Below are 13927 nucleotides of genomic sequence, written 5' to 3'. Positions count from 1 at the left end.
TTGAATCCAACCCCTCCCCAAACTGGAGCTTTAATACCATGTTAGATCACCATTAGTCTCAAAAACTTGAGCTGTTAGGAAAGGGGGCCAACAACGTATGTCAAGCTATCCATCACAAACAATCCTCCCAATGATGAAGTCAGCTTTCTTTTGCCTTAAATAGGACTAACCAGAATTAAAGCTTGATTATTAGTGATCGCAAAGTAACATATAGCATTCCAAGATATTTTTTCTTTGTTCAAACTGCATGGAATATTTATGAGAATGAATCCTCATTTCTTATAACAAACTACTGACAGACATGACATGATGTCTTAGATTGCAAATTGTTGGGATTATTAATTGCATCCTTACTGTTAAATCCTTTCAACAATTTGATAAGAATCAAGAAACCTTTTGCGTTGCATGCATATGGTATTCCATCATCTGAACCAATGCCATGGTTCTCTACTAACTCTGGTTGTTATAGGGTCATTTAACAAATTATTAATCCATTCCAATTGCAAAGTCAAAGTAAGTGCCACTGCGTTGATTATGCAGAGTTACGGAAATAAGAAAAAAGCAATCAAATATTGTCTGACCTGAGCTACTAGGGCCTTCCCATCCTTGAAACCAGCATTGCCTGTACCTGCTATAGTATACACTCTTTTACTAGCTGGATCCAACCTCTTAATCTGAAATTGGAAAAACAAACTTCAGCAGCCTTCCCAACTTCACTATTTCATATGACTATAATCTAACAATAATTAGCTCATAAAGAAAATACAATATATTCCAAGAGTAAATTTTATTTGGTTTAAACTGAAATTAGTCATAGTGCATGCTGATAACCTAACCCAATAGGAACCTTTTTAATGATATGCAAGATATATCCACAGTTTTAAAGCTCTCCCTAGTAGAGGTAATGGGAAAAATAATATATATTAAAACATTAATTTGGTACTACTAGAAGCTATTGCTCTGCATTAAAAGAACGGGAAAAAATAAATAAATAAATAAAAATCCATAATAATCAAGATGAACAGCACAATATACAACTCAACAGGGTGGACAGAGTTGGGCAGGAGTAATATTACTAAATATGACGTAATAGCAAGGAAAAGCTGTCATCCTGAAAAATGCCAACAATAAGAACTTTTCAATCGCATGAGCATAACCATCTATTATATAGAGTTACATTAACACTCAAAGATTTAAAGATAGTTGGGAGTTTAATGTGTCAAATATGAAGGGAACAAAATCCTTGGGAGAAAGGGATTAACAAGTCTTAGGTCCTACAAAATCAGGAATGTGGAAAATAAATCCATAGATGTTATCAGGCATTATGGGCATGATATTAGTACCCACATTGTGTTACCAACCAAAAAAAAATTCATAGATGTCAGACCAAATTCATAAAATTTCACAATTTCAACTTCAACTGATTTTTTTTCTGGTTATTTAACTTTCTCCATATTAAGAAAATCTAATATTAATTTTCAGTAAGTGCTAGAAATCCAGATTCGGATTTGAAGTTGGGTGAATGGTGCAACAGTTAGCGTCTAGACAGCTTCTTCAGTCAAATAATCAAGCAAGAAGTACCTTGTGATTATAAGAATCTGCTATATAAATTTGACCATCCTTCCCACATAAGACACCCAATGGATGTTGAAGAAGTACATCAGATCCTGCTCCATCATGATCTCCAAACTGCAAAAGTTAAACAGAGCATGAATAGAAGAAAATTACATATGTCGCAACAGGTGTAACAAACTAAAAATTAAGTTCCAAGATTTATTGGTAATGTCTGCATAATCTGTGGTCTGACTCTTAGTCTTACATGAAACTGGTTTCTTAATTGAAAAGAGATATACCCTGAACAAATTGTCTGAGAAAACTGGATCACCACCAGCTAGTAATCTTGATCCTCCTGTTTTCAGATCAAGTGCTCGAATGGAGCTACTTTCACTATCAGCAATATATGCTTCCTTCAAATCTATGGGAGAAAATAATAATAAAAATCAAGTTATATCCATCATAATAGTTGAAAGTTCTTGCAAAAACTTCCATGATAGTAGTTAAAAGACATGAAAATTGCAAAATTATATTAATATATTACCAGGTGATAAGGAAATTCCAGAAGGTTGTGCAAATGATGTGCTTGTAGAGCTATCTCGGTAAAAAGAAGCAAGAAAGAAAAGAATAAGATCAGCAATGGCCAAAACTCTTGGTTTCTAGTTCAAGTGCCTCTGTATGCATGTATAACAAAGAACTATGATGCACGGACACGGACACGGACACGGACACGGACACGAGACACGAGACACGAGACACGACACAGACACCCGGACATGCAAATTTTCAAAAAATGGGGGACACCACACGCTAGGGACACATTTAATAAATATAATTTTATTTATTTATTATATATCTAAAATTTAAATAAATAAATAAAAATCATTGGTTCCTATAAAATTACAATAATCATAAAATTAATAAACACAATACTTAAATTTTTTTAATAAAAATTGATTTTTTTCAAATAAAAATAATTTATTTTATAAATTTTAATTGAATAAAAACATGAATGTAAATAATAAATAAAAAAAAGAAAAGAAAGAAAAGAAAAGAGACCACATCAAGAAAAAAAAAAAAGGAAAGGGAGACAGAAAAGGAAGGAGAGAGACAACAGAAACGAAATCAGAAGAAAAGAGAAGAAGAAGACAGAAGAAGAAGGCAGAAGATGAAGAGAAGAAAACGAAGACGAAGAAAAGAAGAAGAACAGAGAAGACCAAGTCGAAACAGGTTAGGGTTTCTTCTCTCTCTTCTCTCGATCTCTTCCCTCAATCTGTCCCTCTCTTTCCCTCGATCTGTCTCCCTCTTCCCTCGATCTGTCTCCCTCTCTCTGCCCTCTCTCTCTCTCTCTCTTTCCTCTCCAACAGGTTTAGGGCTTCTTCGATCCACCTCGCGCTTGTCTGAAACGTGCCACCGCGTGTCCAATTGGAAAAATTCCAAAAAAAAAAAAGGACACGTAAGGGAGAGTGTCGGACACATGTCCACAACGTGTCCAACGCGTGTCCGTGTCCGACACGTGTCCAAAGGGATGTGTCCGTGCTTCATAGACAAAGAATGATTTGAAACACAGTAAAATGTTAAACACATAATCATACAAATAACTTGTAAAAAGTGTGAGGCTTATGTGCAGAGAACTAAATGACCTGTAAATCAAACTACGAAGAAGCAAGAATATATCAGATTCAATTTAAACTCCAAGGAGACCAATGGCTTTCACATACGTTTTCAAGTGTGAGCATACATGATATTGTTGGCATATTATAATCACCGAAAGGCACTTAGCATATTATATTAGCCGAAAGTCACTATGGTCTGTAATTATTTTTACGCACTCAGGGATCATCTTGTAATTGTCTTCTTTGTAAACCCTAATCTTCATTTATAAATAAGGGGTGATATCTCATCATACCCTAAGCTGGTTACCCAAGCTTCATGGTATCAGAGCATTACCTCCAGGGCTAGGGTTCAAAGCATACCTAGTTGGATCATCTGCTGAATCGATCTTCTGCCATCATCATCATTCCGCTTCTGCTTCGTCTTCGTCTCAGCCCGTCGATCTTCTCCCGCAGTTCGTCGCTCGTCTTCATCAATCGCAGTTCGTCGATCTTCATCGCAGTTCGTCGCTCGTCGATCTTCTCCCGCAGTTCGTCGCTCGTCTCAGCCCTCGTCCTCATCGTCCTCTGTCGTCTTCGTCCCTCGTTCCCCTCGTCGTCCTCTGATCTCAAACCAAGGTACATATAATATATATATATATATATATATCCTGATATATATATATAACTGTAGCCTGATATATATATTTATATATAAATACATGTATATATAAATAACTCAACATATATATATATATATATAAAAAAAAAAAAAAACAACAACAACAACAACAACAAAAACAAAAACAAAAAAAACAAAAACAAAACAAAAAAAAAAAAAAAAATGATTTCTTAATTTTGTATGTCTTTATAGTGATCATTGTGCCTGTTATCCCACGACCACCTTCCGGGTTTGTGATTACCACTAGTTTTGTTGCAGGTTCGGTAGTATTGTATCCATGACAGATTCCACCAGTGTGTCCCCTTCTTCTCAAACGCCAAAAAGTGAGAGTCTCATTCTACCTACTACCATGACTGAGAACCCCAACCCTAGTCTGAAAATCACCACCTCTCTATTTAATGGTCAGAACTACCTAGCATGGTCTCAAAGTTTGACTTTGTTTTTAAAGAGCAGAGGGAAGATGGGGTATGTTGATGGCAGGATACAGGCACCTAGTACCACTGACTCAGGTTATGACCAATGGGAGATTAACAACTCTTTGATTATGAGTTGGCTTATCCATTCGATGGTTCCAGAACTTGGTGAGGGCTACTTGTCTATGGAGACTGCCCAGGACATTTGGGAGGCTGTGGCTGTTACCTATTCCCGCAAAGGAAATTTTTCACAGGCATTTGAGTTGCGTCGCTCTATTGAGAGCACACTTCAGGGGGAGCAGACTGTTCTTCAGTACTTCACTTTCCTCACCAACGGCTGGAAACGCCTTGACCACCTGGAAGACTATAAGCCCGTTTGCCCTACTGATTCTGTCGGGTACAAGAAGTTCATCGCACGGGAACGGGTCTTTAAATTTTTGGCTGGCCTAAATATGGAGTATGATCCAGTTAGGGGTCGAGTTCTGAGTATGGACACTCTTCCTTCACTGCAAGAGGCATTTGCCTATGTCCAAAATGAGGAGAGTCGTCGGTCTGCTATGATGTCCCCTGTCTCTACTGACCGTTCCGCATTACTGTCTACTCCTCGAGATGGCCTCAGCCTGCCTTCTCCGTCTGCTAAGGAGTCTGTATTCTGTGATTATTGCAAAAAGCCGCGGCATACTCGTGAGACATGTTGGAAGCTTCATGGGACTCCATCTGGGGGTCGAGGTGATCGGTCTGGTTCTCGAGGAGGTCGATCAGGCCACTCTCGAGGACGTGGTTCCTATTCCCGGGCTCATCAGTCTAGTGCCGTTGATACCCTTGATTCTAATTCCACTTCTGCTACCCAAGCTTCTGATACTGAGCTGGAGGATGCTTTGCGCCAATTGTTGGACCGCCGATCTTCTACTGCTCTCAGTACCGCTTCCTCGTCCTTTGCCCGCTCAGGTAACTTAGCATCTTCTCCTTGTGCTTTCCTGTGTCATACATCTTTGCCTTGGATTATTGATTCTGGTGCCTCAGATCATATGTCTGGCTCCTCTGATCTTTTCTCTGCCTATAAGCCCTCTTCAGGTCAGGACAAAGTTAGGATTGCCGATGGAACTGTTTCTTCTATTTCTGGAAAAGGTTTAGTCCAAGTCACTCCTACCATGCATCTATCTTCTGTTCTCCATGTTCCCAAGTTTTCTGTTAATCTGTTATCCTTAAGTCGTCTTACCCAGGATTTGAATTGTTGTGTGACGTTTTTTCCTGATCATTGTCTTTTTCAGGACCTTGTCACGGGGAGGACGATTGGCAGTGGTAGTGCAGAAAATGGTCTCTACTTCCTTGATCAACCGGACAAACTTGCTTATTCTTCCACCACGTCTTCTATTACCCCCGCTGATGTATGGCTGTGGCATCGGCGTCTTGGGCATCCCTCATTTCATTTACTTAAGCATTTATTTCCTTCTAGTTTCGCAAATCATCATGTGTCTGACTTTCTTTGTGAGTCTTGTCAACTTGGAAAACAACATAGAGCTTCTTTTGCTCCCAGTTTGAATAAAAGCTTAGTTCCTTTTTCATTAATACACTCTGATGTTTGGGGTCCCTCTCGTGTTCTGTCTGTGAAAGGTCATCGCTGGTTTGTTACCTTTATTGATGATTTTTCTCGTGCTACTTGGGTGTATCTCATGAAAGATAAGAGTGAAGTTTTCTCTGTGTTTCGCACTTTTCATAAGATGATTTGTACTCAGTTTGGGGCCACTATCAAAATATTTCGTTCTGATAATGGCGGGGAATACATAGATTCTGGGTTAGGACAATATTTCTCTACTCATGGCATTATCCATCAGACCTCTTGTACCAATACCCCTCAACAAAATGGGGTGGCCGAACGCAAGAATCGGCATCTTCTTGACATGGCTCGGTGCATGTGTTTTTTTATGAACGTGCCTCGACCTTATTGGGGCGACGCCGTTCTCACCGCTGCCTATCTTATTAATCGTCTCCCTACCCAGGTTTTGGACAAACAGGCTCCGCTTCACGTCCTCCTCGGTTCTCAGTCCTTGTTTTCTATTCCTCCCAAAATATTTGGTTGTGTCTGTTTTGTCCATAATCACTCTCCCTCTCGTGGTAAGTTGGACCCTCGCTCCATCAAGTGTGTTTTCCTTGGTTATTCTCCTACTCAAAAGGGGTATAAATGTTACCACCCTTCTTCTCGTAAGTGGTTTGTGTCCATGGATGTCACTTTCTTTGAGTCCCAGTCTTATTTCTTGTCCTCTCCGGTGTCCCCGTCCTCATTTCCGGGGGAGCCTTGGTATGAAGTGAGTCCTGTGCCTCCTATGGTAGAAGTGAGTCTTGTGCCTCCTATGATAGAACCAGTTGTTCTTGCCCCACCCTCTTCTACTGGACCTATAGAACCCACTGTCACCAAGAATACGGATGGACATGTTTATGTCCGGGACATCGACAGAAAACAAGTTAACTGGATACACGGGGCCGTTTCTGCCACTCCATTGCCATCTCCTGCTTCTGATGAGAGTCTAGGTAATTTTGAATCTCGTGAGTCCATTGATCTTGATGTTCCTATTGCCAAAAGAAAGGGTGTGAGATCTTGTACTCAACATCCTATCTCACAGTTTGTATCATACTCTCATTTGTCATCCTCATATAGAGCGTTTGTGTCCAATATTTCCTCTGTTAGCATTCCTAACCATTTTCAGGATGCTCTTGCTATCTCTGAGTGGAAACTAGCCATGATTGAGGAAATGAAAGCACTTAGGAAGAATGGCACTTGGGAATTGACTGAGTTACCTACGGGCAAACGACCTGTGGGCTGTAAATGGGTATACACTGTGAAACACAAAGCAGATGGGTCTATTGAGCGTTACAAGGCAAGACTTGTGGCAAAAGGGTTTACTCAGACATATGGCATTGATTATCAGGAGACCTTCGCACCCGTGGCTAAAATGAATTCAGTCAAAGTACTTCTTTCTCTAGCAGCTAATCTAGATTGGCCGCTTTATCAGTTTGATGTCAAGAATGCTTTTCTCCATGGTGACCTCGAAGAAGAAGTATATATGGACATTCCTCCGGGTTTTGCGAATCATCAAACAGAAGGGAAAGTATGCAAACTTCGGAAGTCATTATATGGTCTCAAACAGTCTCCAAGGGCTTGGTTTGAGAGATTTACTCAGGCTATGTTTAAATATGGCTTCAAACAAAGTCAGGCAGATCACACATTATTTGTGAAACATTCCTCATGCGGTAAGACTACAGCACTTATTGTTTATGTAGATGACATAGTTCTTACAGGCAATGATAGTGGGGAAATACCTCTGTTGAAGAAATATTTAGCCAAAGAGTTTGAAATCAAAGACTTGGGAAGCTTGAAGTATTTTCTGGGAATTGAAGTTGCTTGCTCTAAGGATGGGATATTTATCTCACAGAGAAAATATGTGCTTGACCTGTTGAAGGAAACTGGGATGCTTGGCTGCAAGGCATGTGCCACCCCACTGGAACCCAATCAGAAATTGGGGGATGATGAAGGAGGAGAAGTTGTGGATAGGGGGAGCTATCAACGTTTAGTGGGTAAGCTCATTTACCTATCTCACTCCCGTCCTGATATTGCTGTTGCTGTCAGTGTAGTTAGTCAGTTTATGCATGCTCCTCATCAGATTCACTTTGAGGCTGTCATGAGAATCTTGAGGTATTTGAAGTCTGCTCCTGGTAAGGGTCTGTATTTTTCAAAGTATGATCATCTTCGTGTAGAAGCCTATACAGATGCTGACTGGGCTGGGTCAGTAACTGATAGGAGATCAACTTCAGGGTATTGCACATTTGTCGGCGGCAACCTAGTTACTTGGAGGAGTAAGAAACAGAATGTGGTTGCCAGGTCAAGTGCAGAAGCTGAGTTTAGAGCTATGGCACAAGGTGTGTGTGAACTTTTATGGATCAAATTATTGTTGAGTGATCTAGGTATTGCTCAGATGGACTCCATGCGGTTATACTGTGATAATAAGGCCGCCATCAACATTGCTCACAATTCAGTTCAACATGACAGGACAAAACATGTTGAGATTGATCGCCACTTCATTAAGGAGAAACTCACTAGTGGTACCATTTGTACTCCTTTTGTTCAGTCTGGTGAACAACTTGCTGACATTCTCACCAAGGGAATTGGGAATAAACCGTTTCATGACATATTAGGCAAGCTGGGCATGAAAGATATCTTCGCACCAGCTTGAGGGGGAGTGTTGGCATATTATAATCACCGAAAGGCACTTAGCATATTATATTAGCCGAAAGTCACTATGGTCTGTAATTATTTTTACGCACTCAGGGATCATCTTGTAATTGTCTTCTTTGTAAACCCTAATCTTCATTTATAAATAAGGGGTGATATCTCATCATACCCTAAGCTGGTTACCCAAGCTTCAGATATTGCACTGAACCTAATCCAAAATGTATCATTGGGTTGCTTACATGGGTTGCAACCATCTTTTCCCCTTTCATGGGGGAGCTCAGCAGGTTTAATACCATAACCACTCAGTCATTACATATTTAACTGAGATATGAGCAGTGTGCCCAATCCAAAACAAGGTCATTTCTATTCATATTTATGAGAATCTAGGGAATTTAACAAACTAAGAAAAATGTAATTTCACTTTGAAACTATTAAATTGTTAACCACCAACTCATCTAAAAGCTTAAGCCGTTCGAGAGCTAGGAAAATTTATCAGTTCTATCCTTAACATGTCCTCTCACATGGCCAGGCTCTCCTTCATAAGCCAAACGCGTGAAAGTATTATAACCATAGGGTTGGGGGTGAGTTCTCAACATAGGATCTATTGTCTACATTGATATCATATTAAATTATTAACCACCAACTCATCTAAAAGCTTAACTCCTATTGTTACCACTGCCACATTTATCCCCAGATTTTAATCCTTCCGCTAAAGATTGACCATAAAAAATGATAAGAGTGCAGCACTAGGTATATGAGTTTGGGTTTAGTTGACCCCATCAAATTTACAAGATTAATTAAATATATATTGTATTTTCAAATTTTGGGTGGGATTTCTTACATGACCCTATTGAGTTGAATGAAAAAGTAAGTAAAATAGGATCTTAGGTCAATGTAGACTTCTTTTCTTTTTTCTTTTTAACTATTTGAGGCCAATCTAATCCTTTTTATTCACTACTCAGAGTCAATCTAGTAAGCAAACAAATAAAAAAATACAAATTAGTGTCTAGCTTTTAAAAATTGAGTTCAAATTAAACATTGTTTATGAATAATTTTAATTTAGTACAGGTTGGTTTGATGTAAATCATCCCCGGGGGGGGAATTCCTAGAGTCGCCACTAGTTAGAGACTATTTGTCTAATTGTCACATGCCTTAACAAGTTAAGTAATGACCACTCTCCACAACCATCACTTCACTTGTTCCGCATCCTACCTCTAAACCACCACCACTGTTGTGCCATCTTCTCCATTATGAAATTCACCCCTAATCAGTACACCCTCCATTTTGCCTTCAAGTATATCCCAATTACCACCACCTCAAAACCTTCACCACCTTACTCCGCCTCCAACTAATTAATTAGACACACAACCATGGTCAACATAAATTCTCCAAGTGAGTCTCTCCTCCATTTTGCCTCTATAAACTCCTTGTAGTCATAGGTCCCTTATATGAACTCTATCCTTCATCATTTAACCCAAACCCAACCAAACCCATTGCACGACCACCAAACCTTCCATATCCACAACTAGCATCAACCCCATCTAAACCCACCAACAAAAACCGTGGCAACACTGACACCACCACCACCACCACCATTATCGCTATTGCACCACTTAGGCATAGCAACATGGCCACAATAAACCCCATAGAGCCATCATCATCAATCCCATTATAACACCAATTGTTGTCTCCATTAATACTGTGAACGCTCCACCACGACGCGCACAATGTGATCTTCCTAATAGAATTGCTTGAATTTTTTGTTTTAATAATCAAGGATTTGTGGCTGTTCCTGTGTTGTCTATCTAATATATAAGTATCTATCTCTATACACATCTTGGCATGCATAGACAAATATATGCATAAATATGAAATTATTTTGAGGTTTAATGAGATCTATTGACATTCCTGTTATTGGGTAATAAATTCAGTGCAAAAAATGACGAGTTTTGTTGATAGAGGTGCCGGTGGTTTAGTAGAGTGAAAAGTGAGTGAAAAAATGTAGATGGATTATTGAAGTTGAATGATATATTAAAATTAGCATGTAACAGCAATTTCAATATTTTCATCTATTCAATACTTGAACAAGTGTCTTTTCGTACCAGTTAACCAATGTATTGGAAATGCTGTTCGTTCTCTATTCTAGTGTACGTATTTATGGCTACCCATGGTATGGTCATTATAACACCCAAAAAAAAATTATCCTCTAAAACAAAACATTCAATATTAGCAACCAAAAGGTTTCCAAACATGGATAAAATTGATCGGAAGAAAGTTTTAACGCTGCCATTGCAAATAACTGTACTGGTTGCATATACCTCTCATATCACAAAGCAATTTCTTGCAAGTAAATGTAAAGATATATTAGGAGATGTAAAAGAAGAAAATAGAGAAGCAAATAAAGCCAACTTAATCCTTGAGGTCATCGTATTCCATATATTACCTTGAACCATTCAAGTTTCTTTCATAACCATCACCACTAAAAGCTCTAGTAATCCCATCAGATGTATTATGTTCCCAAATCTGATGCTGCCCAGCCATTGCAATGTAAACAATCCCATTGACTGGCTCATAGCAGACATCCCAAGGAGAATTGAGAAGCTGAAAGAATGAGAATAGAAATGCATGATTTTAAAAGATGCCTATCTGGGAAGCCTGATATGAAATTTAATTTTCTACATCGGGATCGCTCTAAGGCACCAAAGTTAATGAGTGTCTGATAAATAATTAACAAGAGGCCCTCTTTCATAATTAATTGCATGCTAACAGACTAGTAAAAAAGACAACGCCCAATTAATACACATTAATATGTGTTTGGGAGGGAAAAAATTAGGTATACATCTAACCTTTGACATAGTGCACAAAGTGGTTACCCTGAGACTTGAACCCATAACCTCAAGGTTATTAAGCCAAGGTTTTACCATTGAACCAATGGTTACCCCTAGATGCTAACAGACTAGTAAAAGACTAAAAAAAATTCATGTTCTTTGTTCTTGCCTGAGCGGTTCCCATTCCTCCCCCTTTATAGTCGGAACCTTTGGTTCCATTTCCAGCTAGAGTCTGCACTGTCTCATTAACAAAATCAATCACCCTACACCAGTAAAAGTTGAAGAAATAAAAAATATAAGAAATCCGTGTAAAATCTTTCCAGATTATCAATACGCTGCCAATTTAATCCTGAGTAGCTGACTCCAATTGTTGGTTTCAAAAACCATGTGAAAGCGCATAATTTTTTAAACATTCAGATCTTAACTCATGTTCATAATGTTCTAGATGATGATAGGTAGAATAACAAAAAATTATCATGGTGATCACATATAGAACAAGGGAAACCATACAATATTGTCAGGATCTGATTAAAGCACTCCTCATTACCAAGATACCTGTTCTTTTATGTCAAGTAAAACCCTTGGAGCAGAAAATACTGATCTAAACATTGTTGAATTATACATATTGCATCAATTAACGAGTATTGAAAAGTTTCATTTTTCCAAATGTTTTGCATGTGCAATATTTCAAAATCAATTATGAATGTCTCTCATCTTATTAAAAATATTAATAAACTACATGAGTTCAAATTTGAGAAAACAATATCTAATGCAAATGAAAATAAAGCCATAAAATGTGGGGTTAATTTCACTTTCATCCCCGAAAATATCATTATTTTTTCTATTTCATCCTTAAACTATTAATTTTGTGTATTTAGTCCCTATAACTTTTAATTTCAGCTAATGTAGTCCCATTGAAGACTGTTATCCAAATCAATAACCATTAAAGCTTAATTGATGGATAAAAAGGTCATTTCAAAATTTGAGTAACTTAAACCATATAACTAAACACTCAATTTTTTTATTCACTATATTGAAGTGTGTAAGAATTGATGTATTATTGATTGATGTATGTTATGTTTACAATGAGTCTTATATATAGAAGATTAGAGGAGGTAGGTATGTAGTAGGTGGAGTAGTAGGTGGAGTAGGTGAAGTGGGTGGAGTAGGTGTAGTGGTAGGTTTTGGTAGGTTTTAACAGCCCCCCGCAAACTCAAGGGGTATAGGAACTAACCAACTTGAGTTTGGAGAGAGTAACAAAATAAGAAAATAGACTAATACATAAAATAAAAGAGGATATGAGACACTGTATGGTCGTGTCAGACTGTTGGTGAAGACACTGGATGGTTGTGTCATAACGTTGTAGAGGACACTGGATGGTTGTGTCATAACGTTGTAGAGGACACTGGATGGGTGTGGGTAGGTCAATGTAGAAGACACTGGCTCGTGTCGGACCGATGTAGAAGACAGTTTATGGGGTCATGTCGGACCGTTGTAGCAGACAATGTTGTGACAGTTTACGGAGTCTTGCTGGACCCTTGTAGAAACTAACCGGAATCAATGTCGGGACAGTTTACAGAGTCTTGTCGGACCCATGAAGGAGCTAACCGGAATCAATGTCGGGACAGTTTACAGAGTCTTGTCGGACCCATGAAGGAGCTAACCGGAATCAATGTCGGGACAGTTTACAGAGTCTTGTCGGACCCCTAAAAAGTCGCACCCTCAAAAGGTGTGCCCAATCTTTAAAAGGCGTGCCATCAAAAGGCGTGCCCAATCCATAAAAAGGCGTGCCATCAAAAGGCAAGCCCAAGTCATAAAAAGGTGTGCCGGACATGATGGCGAGGCGCGTCACCACATTGGCTTGCGCGCCCGTTTTGTCGTCTGGCGTCAAGTGGCGCGCGATGCGCGTGTCTGCCTTGGCTATTTAACCAAGACGGAGGCGGAGGCTGAGGCAGAGGCGAAGACAAAAAACTTGCGAAAAAACCTCTGAAAAACTCTGCGTTTTCTGAGAGAGAAACGCTGTAACACTCTGTTGCCCAGAAAAATAGCCTCGTCTTCCCGTGGTCTGCTCACTCTGTTTCCCGACCTCAACGAGTCAACAAGAGAGATAACTGGTGCGGTTGCCCTTGAACATCAAGCAAGCGCCCCTGAGTTTGCTCCGTTGCACTTTCCTATGCGGTCTGTGGAGCAAAAAATGGCAGTGCAATCGGATGTGGAGGCCAATCAGTATACATTGAAGTCATGCGTGGAGACGATGACGGCAGTCACAAACTTGTCACACCGGCTTCAGAGTAGGACAAATGAGGTGCAGCAGTTAAACGCCCAACTGGCTCTGCTCCAGCGCATGTATAAGGATGCGCGAGCAGAGATATGTGTGCTAAAAGCGGAAAACAAGGATTTGAAGCGGAAGGCCACCGTGATGTTCCGATTTGGAGGGCCGCCATATGCTGCAGTGGAGGAGCAGGAGGGAGTGAACGTGCTCGGCGGCGCGGGAAACACAGAGGCAGTACCGTCAAGGGCCGGCCAGGACGGAGGCAAGAAGAAAAGACCGGCGGAAGAGGCGAAGAAGTGAGGTCGGTGGGTGGCCGTCTGCAGAAAAGAAAACAAATCTTTTGGTGTTGTGTTTTGGT

At 39.6% G+C, this 13927-nt stretch overlaps 1 protein-coding gene across 2 annotated transcripts in view; it reads right to left on the bottom strand.

Annotated features, from left to right (window-relative positions):
- Positions 1 to 13927, bottom strand: part of LOC114265148 (haloacid dehalogenase-like hydrolase family protein) — a 74266-nt gene that overhangs the window by 10886 nt on the left and 49453 nt on the right. For both annotated transcript variants that reach the window (XM_082868451.1, XM_082868452.1), the window contains 6 exons: positions 11467 to 11560; positions 10913 to 11070; positions 2099 to 2148; positions 1854 to 1975; positions 1582 to 1689; positions 582 to 674 (listed from right to left, as the gene is read on the bottom strand). In XM_082868451.1, coding sequence (XP_082724577.1) covers positions 582 to 674; positions 1582 to 1689; positions 1854 to 1975; positions 2099 to 2148; positions 10913 to 11070; positions 11467 to 11560 — 625 coding nt within the window. The remainder of the gene's footprint in view (positions 1 to 581; positions 675 to 1581; positions 1690 to 1853; positions 1976 to 2098; positions 2149 to 10912; positions 11071 to 11466; positions 11561 to 13927) is intronic.

This window comes from Camellia sinensis, chromosome 5 (genome assembly GCF_055761805.1).
Source record: "Camellia sinensis isolate YWXY chromosome 5, ASM5576180v1, whole genome shotgun sequence".
NCBI classification, from domain to species: domain Eukaryota; kingdom Viridiplantae; phylum Streptophyta; class Magnoliopsida; order Ericales; family Theaceae; genus Camellia; species Camellia sinensis.
This window is presented reverse-complemented; position numbering and strand designations above follow the sequence as displayed.